We start from the raw sequence: 17,794 nt of genomic DNA on the forward strand, positions 1-17,794 counted from the left end.
TTCTGAAATAAATTCAAATATGGAGCAGAACGCACCCTCCAAATTTGATCCACAATAATATCCCTAAGGTGGAGGAAAGTCCAGTCAGTGGACTGTACTCTACGAATTGAAGTTTTGTTGCTTCCCTCCAAACTCTAATGAGATCCTAAGCGAGTAATAAGGCATTATGTGGTGGTCCATCCTCTCCTGCTGCCACTCATTGTAATTAATGTGCTTGTAGATACATATTGCAACACAACAGCATTTAAGAAGCTGGAATCTCCCTTTACAGCATGTAAAGCCCACAGTGAATTGGAAGCATAAGAGCATTGAGAACATTATAAACAAACAAAACATTTAAAATCGTTTTTTGACCATAGACACATCCTGAGCTCCAATGGGTGTACTTAAAATAGATATAAATGTGTCCCCTGAGTTCACTATTGAAAAAGAGGCTCCTTGTACCGACTTCAGTTCATGGCGAGCACTGGCCTCTACAGCGGTGTGTTCTGTGCTTCCTTTTATTGCTTTCCTTGTGAGGCCTATCAGACAACAGGCTTCATTATTTCGGAACCTGGTGAAGGGCGATATCTCTATAAAGAGAGAACAAGAATGAGAGAGAAATAACCGTGGAAGAGTTGGAGAAAAGCTGAAAGACTGGATTGTGGAATGACTTCAGGAACACAGCAGAATGCAGCCCAACTCTGATCTGACTATGATACTTAAAGTGCGGAATAGGGATGAATTAAGCTCACCTATCAAGAGAGAGGGGCGCTCGAAGGGACTGATCACTATACAGTGGAACAGATGTTAGAGAGGGCAGGAGAAAAAAAGAACAGCAGTCAGAAGAGGTGTGATTGAAAACGTGATATAGAATAAAGACTGGATTTGCACAGTTTGCCGGATCTGCAGAAGCAAATCACTTTTTCTTTGCCGCTTTCTGTTGACTGTTGTCACTTATGTACATGAAGTTATTGTTCCCCATCTGCATTCCACTTATTTCGCTGCCATGGATATAGATAGAACCTGCAGAAACAGAAAAACAAGCACGTCAGTAATGGTATGGCTCAATGTTTGCTCCTGCAGAGATGAGCATCATACTTGGAGGAGGTGTCCAGAGACTAGTAAAGAATAAAGGTAGTACATCTGGGGTCTTGTAATTGAAAAGGCACAGGTATACAACTGGTGGTAATTAGGTATTAAGGCTGGTGTAAATACCACTCACTTACAAAAGGAGGAATGATGGCCTACCAGACAAAATTCACTCTATTGGGTTATCATTAATGATAAAACTACTGCAGCAATATTTGCATTACTCCCTGCAACCCTCATTCCTGAAATGTTTACTGCCTGGAAGAGATATAATTTACGGCTCAAAACAAAGTCAACTCAGCGTTGATCCTAAAATGGGGAATACCCATCACCAGCTTTAGAACTGCAAAGCTTTGGTTATATGGCGTCATTGAACATGCATATGTTTATTAAGGAATGTTTTATCCCCAAGGACCCAAAGCCAACTAATAAAAAGTAAGGATAATGTTACTTACCCAGTAAGCATCTGTTCTTGGGATGTAGAGCTGTATATTCACATGCTTTGCCCCCTCCTGCCATCTAGTGTTGGGTCCAGATGTTTGCAATTTGTTTTTATTCGAAGAATTCTTTACAGTCAAGAGGTAGGTGGCACCTCCTTTTGGTGATAGTGCGCATGGACATCGACTCCATTGTTAATGCAAATGCTACTTACCAGTATGCATCTGTTCTTGGCATGTAGGGCTGCTGACATTCATATCTGTGCATAGATCGCCGCCTAGTGTTGGGTCCGGATGATTGCACATTGTTGTCCTGGAAGAGTCTTCGAAGTATCACGAGATAGGTGGCTCCTCCCCTGGACTACAGTGCGCATGGGCATCGACTCCATCCCCAGATTGATTTTAGCCATTGTGGCCAAGATGGAGTGAAACTTAGTGAATGATGACCATGCTATGAAATGATATGTGAACACTGCAGCTGCTACAGGCGCCGGGGAGGAGGGCGGGCGATATGAATGTCAGCAGCCCTACATGCCAAGAACAGATGCATACTGGTAAGTAGCATTTGCAGTTCGAGGCATGTGGGCTGCTGAATTCATATCTGTGCATAGAATACATAGCAGTCCCTCCATTAGCGGCGGCCGCCCGTGCCAGCTGCAGCAGTTTGGAAAAGTGTCTTGAGAACAGCCTGCCCTACAGCTGCTTGCTGTTTGGAGTGCACGTCTAAACAGTAATGCTTAGTAAAGTATGTGTGGTAGACCATGTGGCTCCTCTACATATGTCCTCCAAGGGAATGTTTCCAAGGAAAGCCATAGAGGCCCCCAACTTTCTGGTGGAGTGGGCTCTCGGTGGAATTGTAAGAGTGTGTTTTGCCTTTGCATAGCAGATTTGAATACATTTCACGATCCACCTGGCAATGCCAGCCTTGGAAATAGGGTTACCTTTGTGATGTGGCGCAAAGGCAACAAAAAGCTGCTTAGTCTTTCTAAAATCCTTGGTCCTATCAATGTAATACATAAGGGCCCGTTTAACGTCAAGGGTGTGGAGCATCCGCTCCGCCAGCGACTCTGGATTTTGAAATAACACCGGCAACTCAATGGTTTGGTTGATGTGGAACTGAGACACAACCTTGGGTAGAAATTTAGGGTTAGTGCGGAGCACTACTCTGTTTGAATGAACTTGGAAGAAAGGCTCTTGGATTGTGAGGGCTTGTAGCTCACTAACCCTCCGTAGCGATGTAATTGCTACCAGGAAAGCCACTTTCCATGTTAAGAACTGAAGTTCGCAAGAATGTAGTGGCTCAAAGGGAGGACCCATCAGCCTTGTAAGAACCACATTGAGGTTCCATTCTGGAGCTGGTGGAGTCCGTGGCGGAATGACTCTTTTGAGGCCTTCCAGAAATGCCTTGATGGCAGGCACTTTGAAAAGTGAAAGGTGCTGCCTATTTTGAAGGTATGCGGCCATCGCAGACAGGTGAATGCGAATGGAAGTATACGCCAGATTACACTTGTATAGATGGAACAGGTAACAGATGATGTTCTGAATGGAAGCATCCAGTGGATCAATGTTGTGGTTTGCGCAATAGATGACAAACCGCTTCCATTTTGCCGCATAACATGCTCTAGTAGTGGGCTTTCTCGCCTCCCGAATGATGTCCATGCAATTGGGAGGAAGGTTAAGGTAGCCAAATTCTAGGACTTCAGGAGCCAGATCGCCAGGTTGAGCTGTTGCGGATCTGGGAGCTGAATGTCGCCATGGCTCTGCGTCAGAAGGCTGGGTGTGAGATGAAGCCTTTGATGCGGTACCACGGAAAGTTCCAGAAACGTGGTGTACCAGGGTTGGCGAGCCCACGTTGGAGCAACTAGGATGAGAGTCATCGAGTGCTGCCTGAGCTTGCGCGCCACCAGCGGTATCAGAGGTGCTGGGGGAAAAGCGTACGCAAATCTGCCTGACCAGTTCATCCACATAGCATTGCCCTGCGACTGAGGGTGTGGGAACCTGGCGGCAAAGCTTTGGCATTTTGCGTTCTCCCTTGTGGCGAACAGGTCTATCTCTGGATGACCCCACCTTTGGAAGTACGGTTGGAGTACTGATGGATGTATCTCCCACTCGTGCATTTGGTGGCTGTGCCTGCTGAGCAGGTCCGCCATCTGATTGTCCTTGCCTGGGAGATGCTCTGCCATGAGGAAAATGTTCCTCTGAATGGCCCACTTCCACATGCTCTGAGCCAGATGAGACAGCTGCGGAGAGTGAGTGCCCCCCTGTTTCTGAATGTAGTACATGGCCGTCATGTTGTCCGTCCGGATCAACACGACCTTGTTGCACAGATTTACTTTGAATGCCTTTAAGGCCATGAAGATCGCCATCAGTTCTAGTACATTGATGTGCATCTTCTTTTGCTGTAGTGTCCATAGTCCCTGCACAGTGTATTGGAGTACATGCGCTCCCCATCCCTGGAGAGAAGCGTCCGTCGTCAGGATAATCTGCGGCACAGGCTCTTGAAACGGTCGGCCCTTGCAAAGGTTTTGTGGATTCCACCAATGCAGAGAGTTGTATGCCCGACCGCTCACCAACACTAGGTCTTTCAACTGCCCGTGAGCCTGAGTCCACTGACGTGCTAAGCACTCTTGAAGCGGACGCATATGTAGCCTCGCATGTGGGACTATGGAGATGCAGGAGGCCATCATGCCTATCAACTGCATGAACACTCTTGCTGGAAGCGAGTGCTGAGGTCTGAATCTTTGGATCAGCGACTGAATGCTGTTGACTCTCACTGAATTTGGCTGTGCTGTGGCCGCCAGAGTGTTTATGGTCGCACCCAGATACTGCCGTATGTGAGCGGGCTGGAGATTGGACTTTGGGTAATTCAGTGAGAACCCCAGATCGTGCAGAAGGTGAATGGTTTGGGACACGTGTGCGGCACACAGCTGGGCCGACTTCGCCTGAATGAGCCAGTCGTCCAGATAGGGGTAGACGTGGATGTTTTGACGTCTTAGATGCGCCGCCACCGTCGCCAGGCACTTTGTGAAAACCCTGGGCGCTGTGGTGACCCCAAAAGGCAAAACCTTGAACTGGTAGTGCTGGTTTTGAATTGTGAACCGGAGGTACTTTCTGTGAGAAGGATGCAGTGGAATGTGGAAGTACGCATCCTTGAGGTCCAGAGTCGCTAGGAAGTCCCCTTGCTGAAGCAGTGGGAGAACCTGCTGCAGCGTGAGCATATGAAAATGCTCTGACAGAATGTAAAAGTTGAGAGGTCTGAGGTCTAGGATGGGCCTGAGGGATCCGTCCTTCTTTGGGATCAGAAAGTACAGGGAGGGGGGGCGTGGCTAGCAGCCGATGATGGCGGCAGCAACCTAGAGAGGCTCCCGTAGCAAGGCGGCATCCCGCAACAATCCGCATGCCTATCCGCTCACTGATCAGTCCAGAAGGGGTGTCCTGGGTGCGGTGACCGAACGGCGCAAGCAAGGAAAATTTGGGTCCACTCAGACCCCAACATCGGGACGAAACTTCGTCCGAGTCCCTCACGGAAGACGGGCCTGGTGGCACGAGGCGAGCACCGGTGTCGAGTGGAACCTTGGGCCGGGCGGAAGTCTACCCTCCCCGGCACGACCAACCGGAAGTAGCCGCTGACGACGGCACCCGACGCCACCGGCTGGCAATCCTTCCCGCCGACCACTTCACCCTCCACGCGGCATATCCAGTGGCACTACGCTGTGGTGCCCCCTTTGCTGCGCTCGGCACACACCGTGGGACCTGCGAGGCACCAGTCGCCATTTTGCTTGAACTTGCCGATACCGCAACAGCTCCGCGGCCGTCGGCAGCACCTTGCCATCGTCAGCGGCCCCTGGCCCATACCCTGCCTGGACCTTCTGCATACCCCCTCCCCCCCAAGCGAACGGCTACGGGCGTCCGGCCCGCTCCATCATAAACGGTGTCTCGCCGTAAAGGAACAATGGCGGGGAAGGGGCTACGACAGACCGCCGCTCAGGCGAAGCTCGGAAAATTTGCTTATGACAACCAGACATCCACTCCACCTGAGCAGCGCAAATCACTGGGAAAGGGCGCGGACAACGACGGTGCAAAAAAAGCCACGCTGGACGATGTACTGAGAGCGCTGGAGCAGGTGCAGGCCACGGTGGGCTCGACCGCGGCCGAGGTTACCCTTATTAGAGCCGACCTCCAGAAAATGAGCGAAAGGGTGAAGCAGGTGGAGGTTGTGACCAAATCATTGATAGAGGACGTTTCCGACCTACAAGTGGCAATGGAGAGACTACAGGCGGACAATAAACTTCTTAAAGGCAAGCTGGACGACCAGGAAGGGCGTTCCAGACGCAACAATGTCCGTATCTTGGGGGTTCCGGAGTCCGAAACAAAGGGAGCCATGGATTTGTATGTTGAGGACCTTATAAAGACAAAACTGGCCCCGAAGGGACTATCCAACTTCTTTACAGTAGAGCGGGCCCACCGGGTCCCCGGGGGGACACCTACCCCGGGGGCCACCCCGCGCCCCATCCTGGCACGACTCTTTAACTTTAGAGACCGTGATGCAGTCCTCCAGGCAGCCAGGGTGGCACCGCCCATCCAAATCCAAAATTCACGGATATCCTTTTTCCCGGATTACACGGCGGAGGTCACCCGCAGAAGGAGGACCTTCTTAGAGGTTAAAAAAATCACTCCGCGACCAAGAACTGCCGTACTCCATGTTGTTTCCGGCCCGACTGAGAGGGGTGGCCGATAAGAAGGTCTGGTTCTTCGACTCGGCGGAGTCTGCAAAAGAATGGCTGGATGGTTGGCGCACGGTGGACCGCACTTCCAACCGCCGACGCAACAGGACGGGAGAGGAGAGCCGGCCGGGCTCACAATCGTCGACCAGGGGCAGTGCGAATGGATCACCGTCGCAAGACCACATGGGAGCTGCTGGAGGCAAATGACACTACCATGAGGAACTACATGTGTAACCTGGACCTTATTCCCACTATGATTGTTCACCAAGTCGTTCATGGACGCTGGCCCGGACAACCCGAGGGCAGCAGAGGGACCGCCTGCTTTGGGGGACACTCTCCCCTGACGCGCAAGTACTCTGTTTTTGGCATGGGATAAGCGCTCTGCTAAGTTGGGGTGGCGGGCAGTTCTGAGTCCGTTTGGCAGGGAGGCAGGGTGGGGGGGGTTGGTGGGGGGTTTGTTTGTTTTTACGGGACGTTCACAGAATCGATCAAAAACTGTAAAATGCACTATGATGCTTATTGAACTGTTGCTGGGGAGGTGGAGTCTGCTCCGATGGTTTCTGTTTCTGATGTTTACTGATGGTGGATGTACAGCCTAATGTAACGCGAACGGGGGAGACGCGATGTGGCGGCTCCTCCCTCAAACTTCTAGCATGGAACGTGCGCGGCCTAGGTGATAAAGTGAAGCGCGGCCTCGTTCTGTCCGAGGTGAAACGTCACAAACCTGACCTAATACTCCTCCAAGAGACCCATCTAATGGGTAGCGCCACTAAGGCCCTGGACAGAAGGGGGTATAAAATGTTAACCCACTCGGAATTCTCCACTGGGTCCCGGGGCACGGGTATCCTACTTAGAAAGTCCTCCAATTTTATCACCCTCAGCACTAGGACTGACACACAGGGCTGTTTTGCGGCAGCGGCAGGACAATGGGACGGGCGCCCCTTGACAATAGTTTCAGTTTACATCCCACCATCATTGCACTCCGTGATGTTGCCAGCCCTGGGCGACTTCTTGCTGTCCCTCCCCGAGGGTGACATGCTTCTAGGCGGGGACTTCAATGCACCTGCGGACCCGCAACGCGATAGGTTCCCAGCGGCTGCCCTCCCGGGGGGTCCTTCCAGGTTTCAGCGCTTCACAGAGGCACTAGGGCTGGTAGACATATGGCGCCATGTTCACCCTACACTGCGACAGTACACGTTCCACTCCACCGTCCACAATAGCCTATCCCGCATTGATCACTTCCTGGCGTTGGGGGATGGGTTACAGCGCGTAGAGGAAGTGCACATACACCCTAGGGGCATCTCAGACCACTCACCACTGACTCTCACCATTACCTCAAGGACACGAACACGCCACCGCGTCTTTCCTATGCACGCCTCTTATCTAAAGGTCCCCAAGGTCAGGAAGGCCCTGCAGACCGCCACGACACATTATTTCACGGAGAACGAACCAACAGCAGCCTCGGCTGAGGTCCTCTGGGAGGCCTACAAGACAGTCCTAAGGGGGCAAGCCATCAGTTCCATAACGTCACATAGAAGAGAACAGGCAGCTGAACACGCGGCCCTTGAGCTCCGACTGCGCGTAGCCACCACTGCCCATGAAGCAGACCCCACGGATGACACAACACATGCACTAGCACTTGCCCAGCGCCTGTATACAGACCACGCTCGGCTCGTCACACAAGGCCACATCTCAGATACACAAAACCGAGTATATGATGTTGGGGACAAAGCGGGAAAAATATTGGCCTGGCTCGACAAGAGAGGGGGTAGCTCCAGAGGGATCCAGCAGGTGAAAGACGAAGAGGGCATTACTCAGACTGACCCAGATCGCGTAGTGGAGGCACTGGCTACCCATTTTGAGAAAGTATACACTCCGGAACGGGACATCACCGCGATTGCAGCCCAAAGCGCACTCTACGACATAAACATCCCAGCACTGCTACCGGAGGCCGCAACTGAGCTTGAGGCTCCATTCACAGCTGACGAACTGCGGATCGCCATTGGGGCCCTCCGTACGGGCAAAGCGCTAGGGCCAAACGGCATCCCAGTCGAATGGTTCCAAGCACGCACCGACGTTCTAAGCCCATACCTGCTCCGAATGTACGAAGAGTGCCGTGATAAGGGGGTGCTCCCGCTAGACCAACGAACGGCCGCAATCGTGGCTATTCCAAAGCCTGGCAAGCCCCCTGAGGAATGCTCCTCATACCGCCCTATATCTTTGCTCAACGCAGAAAGTAAGATTCTAGCGAAACTTCTGGCAAATCGTCTCCTGCCTCATCTGTCCGATCTTATTCACCCGGACCAGTCAGGGTTCATGCCCCACAGGAACACCTCGCTCAATCTCAGGCGGGTGCATGGGGTGTTAGCTAAAGCAGTTGACATAGGCGAACCTGCGGCCAGATTGGCGCTTGACGCGAAAATGGCCTTCGACATGGTGGAGTGGGCCTATCTCTTTGAGGTACTCCAGTATATGGGATTCGGACCCATCTTCATCTCCTGGATCAAACTGCTATACACCGCACCGGTAGCGCACGTGGTAGCGAACGGCCACATTTCACGCTCCTTCCCACTCTTTCCCCCCTTCTCCTTGCGCTCTCACTAGAGCCCTTGGCTATCCGCATCAGGACTACCCCTTTGCTTAAAGGGATTAAATGGAAAGAGGGCTGGGAAGACCGCGTCTCGCTTTACGCGGATGATATGCTGGTGTACCTGACGGACCCCGATCACGGCATACCGGCCCTCTTGCGCCTCTGTAACGACCACGGAGAGATATCAGGATACACTATTAATTGGAGTAAATCTGAACTGTACGCCCTGACGGGTAGTCACCCAACGCTTGGTCCAGACTGCCCTCTGCGACTGGCCGGCTCCTCATTTAAGTACCTTGGTATTCACGTTACGGGTGACCCGGCGGAACACGAAAATCTGAATCTCACGCCACCGCTGAACCGCCTCAAGCAAGATGCGAGCTTCTGGGCGGGATTACCGTTGACGATGCTTGGGAAAGCAGCCCTGTTTAAGATGAAATCCCTGCCCGCTTCCTATATATCCTAGACAATACCCCCTTTGCTGTGCCCCAGAGGTACTTCAAGAGGGTGGCGGCAGTGGTCTCTGGTCTGCTGTGGGACAACCGCCCGGCGCGTATAGCACACGCCAAGCTCTGCAGGAGCTGGTACGAGGGCGGCATCGCACTTCCCAACCTCTATCTCTACTACTGGGCGGCACAGCTCAGACCGATCAACCAGTGGCTGCATGAATCGCAATCGGACCCGGCATTCCAGGCGGACAGGGCCCAACTGGGTACCAGTGGCCTACTGGCCCGCTTTATGATAGACGGAAACTCAGACCGCTGAAGGGCCCCACTAGGCTCACGGTGGCCACCTGGCACGCAGCCACCGCTGCACTAGGGTGGAAAGACACACTCACTAAACTCACTCCACTCTGGGACTCACGAGCCCTGGGCAACCTTCGGACCAGTAAGGGATTTTCCCGCTGGGACGATATCGGCATCTCAACGGTAGGGGACATGTGGGAGCATGGGGGAGTCATTACTTTTGCCCGCCTGAAAGAACTCTATGACCTAGGGCCACACGAAACCTACCGATATGTCCAAATCCGTCATGCATTACTGGCGGCTGCTCCGGCGGGATCGACTCTCCCCGAGTCCTCCCCGCTAGAGGATCCCCTTCTGACGGATTACATGGTAGAAAAAGCCACCTCCCTCATCTACCGAAAACTCCTTAACAATTCCCCGGACCCGCTAGTGCCTCTTAAGGAGAAATGGGAGCAGGAAGTGGGCGAGATGGATGAACATGAATGGAACGAGGCACTGGCGTCCCCTAAGGAAGCAGGAATATCGTCTAAAATGAGGCTCATCCAACTCAAGGTCCTACATAGAACATATTACACCAGGACATTGCTTCACCGCATACAACGAGCCCCTGACCCTTTCTGCTTGCGAGGCTGCGGGGAGGAGGGCACACTCTTCCACACATTCTGCGAGTGCTCAGTTATACACTCCTATTGGCGTCAGGTCATGCGCACTGTGTCACAGGTGTTGGAGGTTTCGGTGCTCCCGGAACCGCGGCGTTGTCTCCTCAATGTGTGGGAACCAACTGACTTGTCCCGGCATGGCCGCCTCTGGGTAACTTTAGGGATGATGATGGCCAAGAGAGACATCGCGCAGCGCTGGGGGGTGGCGGACCCCCCGACGGCCTCACAATGGTGCGTAAATATGGACAGGGCCATGGTCACAGAACGGGCAGTTTACTTGAACAGGGCATGTCCGGCCAAGTGGAACAAAGTGTGGTCCCCATGGAACATGTACCGGGGCGACATCTGTGATCCACTACCTGAGGATGATCCACTAGACTCAGACGAAGAAGACGGGTTGGGCTGAGGAGGGCTGAGTGAGGCGGGGGGGTACACCGGGGAGGGCTGGAGGGATGAGGGTGGTTTGCTCACACTCTATCTAGCATAGAGGGCGGCTTGGGGTTGGCTCTAACTCAGGAGTTAACTCATATCTACCTGGCAATAAGCTTATTTCACTGATCGTACTGTAACTTCTCGAAGTTTTGAATGTTCTTTTCTTAGGTATAAAACAGAAAATGGAAAACCTCGTACTTTAAGCATGGACCAAAAGAAAGTACAGGGAGTAAACTCCTGTACCTCTTTCTTGCAGGGGCACGAGCTCTATTGCTCAATTTCAATTTTATTAAATATGTTTTGGAACTCCGTAGAGATCCACATATTATACACTTACAGACACAATTTAAAATTTAAATCGTATATAACAACTCATACAGGCAGTAATTATACAAAACATTATACCATTCTACTAATAAAGTTCTAAGAAACATTTAAAAAAATAAAAAATTTTGTTACAAAAAATTCCATTTGGGGGACTAAGGATAGCATCCAACAAGGCTGTTACGGTAGAAATACCAAACTGGGTACAAGCCGGTTTTATCCCGAAACGACGGTAAGACAATAATGCGGGACAAACTAGCAGGACGTGTTTGGCATCTTGAATTGCAAGGTTACAGTAATTGCATACATTAGATATGCCATACCATTTGGCCAACAACTTGTTCAGGGGGAGCAAGTCCTGCCTGAGAAGTAGCCAAAAGCGGCGTAAGCCGTGGGGGATGTTCCATGACAGGTAGGGTTGTATTTGTCTAATTGTATAGGAATCAACAACTTGTATGGCCCCCTTTTTTTGTATTATTAAATTCCGATCCCTCTCGTAACTTAGCTTCCATGTAGCTTGTTTTAGTTGTAATTTTAATTGGTTCATGGAAAGCTCTAGGATGGATGCTTCCTCCAAGTCCAAGAGAGTGATGGCTCTCCTATAGTTCTTTATTAGGATCGAGTATTCATTTAGTGGGCCCATCAACTCTTTTGTGATGAGAGATCTGAGAGTAGTTGGCTTTCCTTTGATCAGACTAATAACCCAGCGAATCACTCCTGCAAGTCCCTGAGCCCAGCTACTCCTAAGGCCGAATTCTAAACGCAGGGTTGCAGCACTACAACTGTTATTAACCGAGGATAGATTTCTCAATAGGGAGCCCTCCACTGTATCTAAGAAGCCCCATTCCGCTAGGTCAATTAATTCAACCCCATAGAGCAGAGTCGGGGGGACTTTTGCCCGAAAGGCCTCCAACAAGTGAACAAAGTGTCTCTGGCCAGTTGATTTATACAGTGCTCTTAGGCCTTTACCCTGTGACTTTGCTTTTCGGGAGCTGCTTTCAATATGTGATTTGTTGCCTAAATTACTAGTGACTACCATACCTAGAAAGACATACGATTTTACTCTTTCTAATTTCTGGCCTCCCAATTCCCAGCTAATGTGGTCCAACTTTAGTTTATTTCGTCCTTCCAAGCACATTATCTTACTTTTAGAAATGTTTATTTTCAAAAAGTGCTCTTCCGAGAAGGTGTGTAGTGCATGTAGAAGACTATTAAGACCCTTAGGGGTGAGGTCTAAGATTAAAATGTCGTCCGCATACATTAGGCAGGGGATGTGTCTTTCGCCTAAGCGTGGTGCAATTCCTACACATGTCGATAAAGTGAGGGGAAGGTCGCTAACGTAAAGGGAAAATAAGAGGGGAGCTAATAGGCAGCCCTGTTTGAGGCCATTTGCATATGGAATGAGCCGGGAGAGACCTCTTTCTCCTCCCAACAGTACCTTACACCATGTGTTATCATGCAGATCCTGGACCAAGCGTAAGAGACTATGTGGCATTCCTAAGTTGTGTAGCTTTCTCCACAATACCTGACGGTCGACCTTATCAAAGGCCGTGGAGAAGTCTATGAAGGCCACATAGAATCTCCCTTTCCTTGCTCTTATGTACTTGTCAACTATTACCTGGAGGGCAGTTAGATTATCCATGGTCCCGTGGTTTTTTCTAAAGCCTGTCTGTTCGAGTGGAAGGATATTTGCAGATTCAACCCATGCATTTATCCGTTTAAGCAGGCATCTAGTAAAAACTTTGCCGATTGCATCCAACAATGCAATCTGGCGATAGTTCTGGGGGAGGAGACGATCACCCTTTTTGAACAATGGGACCAGGATGCTTCCCTTCCAGGAAGGTAGAACCTTTCCGCTTAATAGGCAGGAATTAAAGATAGGGCACAAGAGTTTGCTCCATTTGACCCTGTTCTGCTTTAACACATTGATTGGAACTTCATCGGGGCCCATAGCCAGTGGCGTCACTAGGGTTGGTGTCACCCGGTGCTGGTAACTCATGGTGTCACCCCCTCACCAGTTACAGCATGGACCGCATGTGCCATCAGCGGGTTTGCCTTCCAGTCTGCACCCTTTCCACTGTTTACCTAGGGGTACCCTGCGCGAGTTTCACGACACTCATCTGCGTGTCCAGCGTTGTCCCCTGTATTTTGCAAGCATTTGTGCCTGTATTTGCTCAATATAAACTCACTTGACTGCAGTTTGGTTCACTCTGCGTCTGGGCGTTATACTTAGTTCACTGGTTTCCACCGTATTGAATTATTCTCTGGTTCAGGCCTTTCCTGAAGCCACTTTTAATAACCACTAACTCTGTGTTGATACAACCATTGCCAGGCAGTTTTCTGTGTCTCAACCCACTGCCCACTAAGCAAACTAAAATGATCGCCTTATTGTAAATGGTTCCATTTACTCTGTAGCGCCAAGAGGCCTGCATAGTTAATGTGTGCCATCTGACATACATTGATAGTGAAATGAATGTCACAGCGCCCAAGTAAGGACCGGAATCATTCTTACAGGTTTGAAGCGGCCACTGGGCCATGTGTTTAGTTCTCCTTACAGTATCCGTTCCTGCTCTCTTAATTATACATATTCCTTGCTTTACTTTTTGCTCTCTCGCCTGCCCACCGACCTCTCAATTCTCACTGTAGCCTATCCTCCTTCCATGTCCACTCCTTCCTTTCAGACATCATACTAAAATCAAATTTGCGAATTTCAGGAAGGTGTGCTGTTGGGCTCTATTATAGTGACAGCATGTGGTGTGCCTTCTGCACAAATCATGATTGCAGAAAGGGCCTAATCTCGCTTTGCAAAGTTGCGCGCATACTGAAAAACTGTGAAGTGCACGCATGTCTCAACCTTATATAAACTTATTTTTACTTGTAATTATTTTGGTTATCTATTTACTTATATACTTTTGTGCGACCTCCTGATATGTCTGTAAAATGTACTTTTTGCCTCAAAATTTTGTCCTGAAATTTGACCTCCAGTCCTGAATTTTTACACTGATCGTCCTGAATTTGCACCCATGCCAGTTGGTCACACTATTAGACAGACGGCCCAAAGTTAGTTAGCCCATCTGTCTAAGGTTTCCACCGGTGGAAACATGACGATCGGCCCGACTCTAAACAGAGCAGGTAACCATCAGTTTAGTGGACAGATTACTGGGACACATTTGTGGTGGAGTACCCTGCCTTCTAAATTCGAAATAAACCCAAAAGTGGCTTTTGGCTGGAAACTAAAGAGATTTCAGCAGAATCAAAAAATGTTAAATACTGGGCCATGTTTGAGCATGTTAGACCTTGGGAAAAATCAGCCACGTTAACCCTGTCTTTCCACTTGCGTTGAAATGTATCGATTTTAGCGCGGCTAGTGCAGCCTTAATAATTCGATATAGCTCTACATAGAGCTTTCTTCTCAGCTAAATCCAACTCTTCAAACAGGGGCGAGGAGCAGTTAGACTTCCTCCAGCGACAAGCACAAGGCCTTATTGCGACCCACAAGAACAAAACTGCATGAACATGCGAGCTGTTGTACAAATCGTACGCCAGAACAAGTCTCCACACAGTGCCCACTGCCACTTCCTGCCAGTCACAGCTCAATATCCCTTTTTAAAGAAAAGTGTCACCCACTCACCCTAATTACATAAATCCTTTAAGCGCGTGGTCTGAGCTCGTCATGGAAATTAACCTCGGTGAAGATCACATTTACTGAAATAAGGAACGCGCTGTTTTGGCCTAGTGCAGTGAAATGTGAGACGCTGCTGCCTTTCGTGCAAGCCTTCATAAACAGGACCCGTGCGGTGCGCCCATCTCAGACTCCATTACCTCCGCCCGCCCATCGTCGTACTGTCTCACCAACTCTCACACAGACTGCTCACTTGCCGTCCGAAAAGTACTTACGAACAGCTGGAGTACCAGCGGTAGGGGCAGATATGACAGGCACGTTCCTTACCTCTGCACATGAGGTCCCGCGGGCCCCGGCCGGTCTCGGGGGCCCCGGCCGGTCTCGGAGGCCCCCGCCGGTAAGCCATGGTGTGGGGGCACAATCAGGAAAATATGGGGTGAAACCCCGAGCCCCGGGAGCTAAACCCTCCGGCTGGGCCAGGTGGGTATCGGCCGCGCGGTATTCCTGGGTTCAGTGGATCACGCATAAGCATTCCGCCGCTCCTTGCGTAAGTGACGTTTGGAAGTTGAACGTCATTGACGTCCGGACGCTGACGTCGTATAGCAGCAATAATAAACATTAATCTTGGCTGGCAGCCGGGTAATGGGCACCTCACCTCCTGATATGTAACAATACGAATGATTATTTAAAGCAGAGGCTCGGTGTCACCCCATAAAACGGTGTCACCCGGTGCGGTCCGCACCCCCCGCACCCCCCTAGTGACGCCACTGCCCATAGCCCCTGAACGTCTCATTTCCCCAATGGTAAGATCTATGTCTTTTTCTGAAAAGGGCTCTACCGGCGGGCTTGTGTCTATTAACCATACCTGGGGTGAAACTGTGGGGTTACTGGCATAGAGGTTTGAGACAAAGTCCCTCCATGTATGTTCCTCGATAGGGATGGGAAGCGGACTGGTTCTCGTGCTGCACCCTTCACCTATAAGGGACCAAAATTGTCTCATTTCTCCATAAGTTGCTGCTTCCCTTATTTTTACCCAGATGGTGTCCTCTTTTTCTTTGCGAAGAGCATATAAGAGTCGTCTCCTTCTCCTTTTTAGTGTTGTTATTTCTCGGGATATGTCCTCGGTTCTATTTAAATATTGGGTCCTTATAAGTTTATTCAGGTCAACGTTAAGCAGTTTCAAGAGACAGGGGATTATTTTGGTGGACTTTTCCTTGTTCTGTTTTTGAGCCCCTGTTTTTATCGAATTCAAAAATAGGGAAAAAAGCTCATTTTCGCGGCCATACCATGAGGGGAGCTCAGAAATTGCTATATCCAGCATATCCTCCAGGTAACGGTGAGCCCTTGCGTTCCAATAGCATCTTCCAGAACTGTTACCAAAATTTATTTGGTTACTATTCAAGGACCATTGGTCACATTTAGGAGGGTGTACGTTCATCGAGATGGAAAGGATTTTGTGATCGCTGAATATGGTTTCGATTACAGCGATATCCTTTAGTAACTCAAATGAATGAGACCCTATTATAACGTAATCAAGAATCGATTCCCCTTGATACGATTTGTGGGTAAAATTTGCTGGGAAGTCCGAGGGAAGACGTCCGTTTGCGATTATCCCATCGGATTCTGCCAACTCGTTTAATAATAATTTACCCCGTTTATTTGTTGATATACTTTCAGGGAACGTTGCTCGAGGAATATGGAGTGTTTCTTCTCTTATTTTATCAGAAAATAGGCTTAAGCTAAAGTTGGAGATCTTACAGTTCAAGTCCCCGGTTAGGATGATAACCGTTCTGGGATCTTTCTCCTTAATACTCTGTATATGGAGGAAGATTTTATTTAAAATTGTATCAAAACCTGTTTCAGGTGGAATGTAAGCGTTTATCAAGGCCAGGCGGTTTCCAGCTAAGAGGTTGCCTGACCCAAACAGAGTTACTACCTGAAAAAGTTTACTCGGGTCCAAGAAGTGGTCATAGTCCCAGTTGATACGGTTTGATAGAAGGCAAGCTATACCGCCACTGGCGTGGCCTTTTTTGTTCGCAGTGGCGCTGCCTTCCAGTACAATATAGTCCTTCCCTGTTTGGATATTTCCATTGCACCATGTCTCCTGGAGGCATATAATATTTGCCTCTAGCGACAAAAGGAATTGTATTTTCTCCGGATTATTTTTTAGGCCTGCTGCGTTCCACGATATTAAGGATAGATCCGTGCTAAAGGAACTGATTGGATAAAGGTTTACCCGAGGATTTGTCGGCCAATACTTTGGGGAGCCAATTCCAATGATCCTTCTCCTCTCTAGGGGCAATTTGATGAGTTAAAAAAGAGGATTGAGCATAGGATACCACACAAGAGTCTTTAGACTTGCTTATTTTTAATTCTTTGATTTCACCCAAATTATTTATGTTGCCTGTTGCAGCTAGCAGCAGGGAGGAGGGTGGGTTCTGTTGGTTTAGCGCTTTGGCGGCATTATTCCGACTGGAGGGCATTAATACAGGAATTACATCTATTCCTCTACTCTGGAGGTCTTCTGCCCGTTGTAAAATGAGGTTAGCTACTAATTTTGAATGAAACTTCACCCTCGTAACCGTCCCCACTTCAGACTTTTGTTGCAGAACTATGTCTAGGTCGGCTGATTGGATAAGTTTCAGATTGGCAGATTCTTGAAAGTATTTCAACAAGAGGGATCTGTTCAAGATACAGTCTACTTCGAAAAGGGGAAAGAATTCTACCCATGCGGTATCTATATTATTTTTCATATATTCTTTACCCAGGGGAACCTTTGTAGGTGCTTCCATAGGGGCAGTTATGAAAGGATTGAATGATGAAATTTTTTGGGCGGGGAGATTTTGTTCATGCCCTAATGGAATTGGTTTATCTGCTTCTTGGTTCGTGGAACCTTGGGGGGGGAACACCCTGAGCTGTTATTCCCTGGAAGGCAGGAGCAAAGGGATTAAGTACCATTGTTGCTTGGGTAGGTGGCTTTTGCACCTGACCTGGGGAGGTCGATTTGTGTGCCACTTTTGTATCCCTAATATTGTTGCTTTGTTGACCAAAGGTGAATATGTTAGCAATTGCTGACAAGGGGGATGTATGGGTAGGTAGGAAGGGTGACGTTGCCTTGGATGTTAAGGCAATGTTTTCTTTGGCTGACATATTGACTGAGTTTTTATTTTTTCCCACTGCCATCTGTAC

General features: G+C 49.4%; 1 protein-coding gene across 2 annotated transcripts in view; it reads right to left on the minus strand.

Moving 5' to 3' along the window:
• Positions 1–246: 246 nt before the first annotated feature.
• Positions 247–17,794, minus strand: part of LOC147715138 (receptor-interacting serine/threonine-protein kinase 3-like) — a 354,916-nt gene continuing 337,368 nt past the window's right edge. For both annotated transcript variants that reach the window (XM_086923624.1, XM_086923623.1), the window contains exon 13: positions 247–1,005. In XM_086923624.1, coding sequence (XP_086779750.1) covers positions 899–1,005 — 107 coding nt within the window. In that variant the 3' untranslated portion in view covers positions 247–898. The remainder of the gene's footprint in view (positions 1,006–17,794) is intronic.

Source organism: Lissotriton vulgaris, chromosome 5 (genome assembly GCF_964263255.1).
Source record: "Lissotriton vulgaris chromosome 5, aLisVul1.2, whole genome shotgun sequence".
NCBI classification, from domain to species: Eukaryota; Metazoa; Chordata; class Amphibia; order Caudata; family Salamandridae; genus Lissotriton; species Lissotriton vulgaris.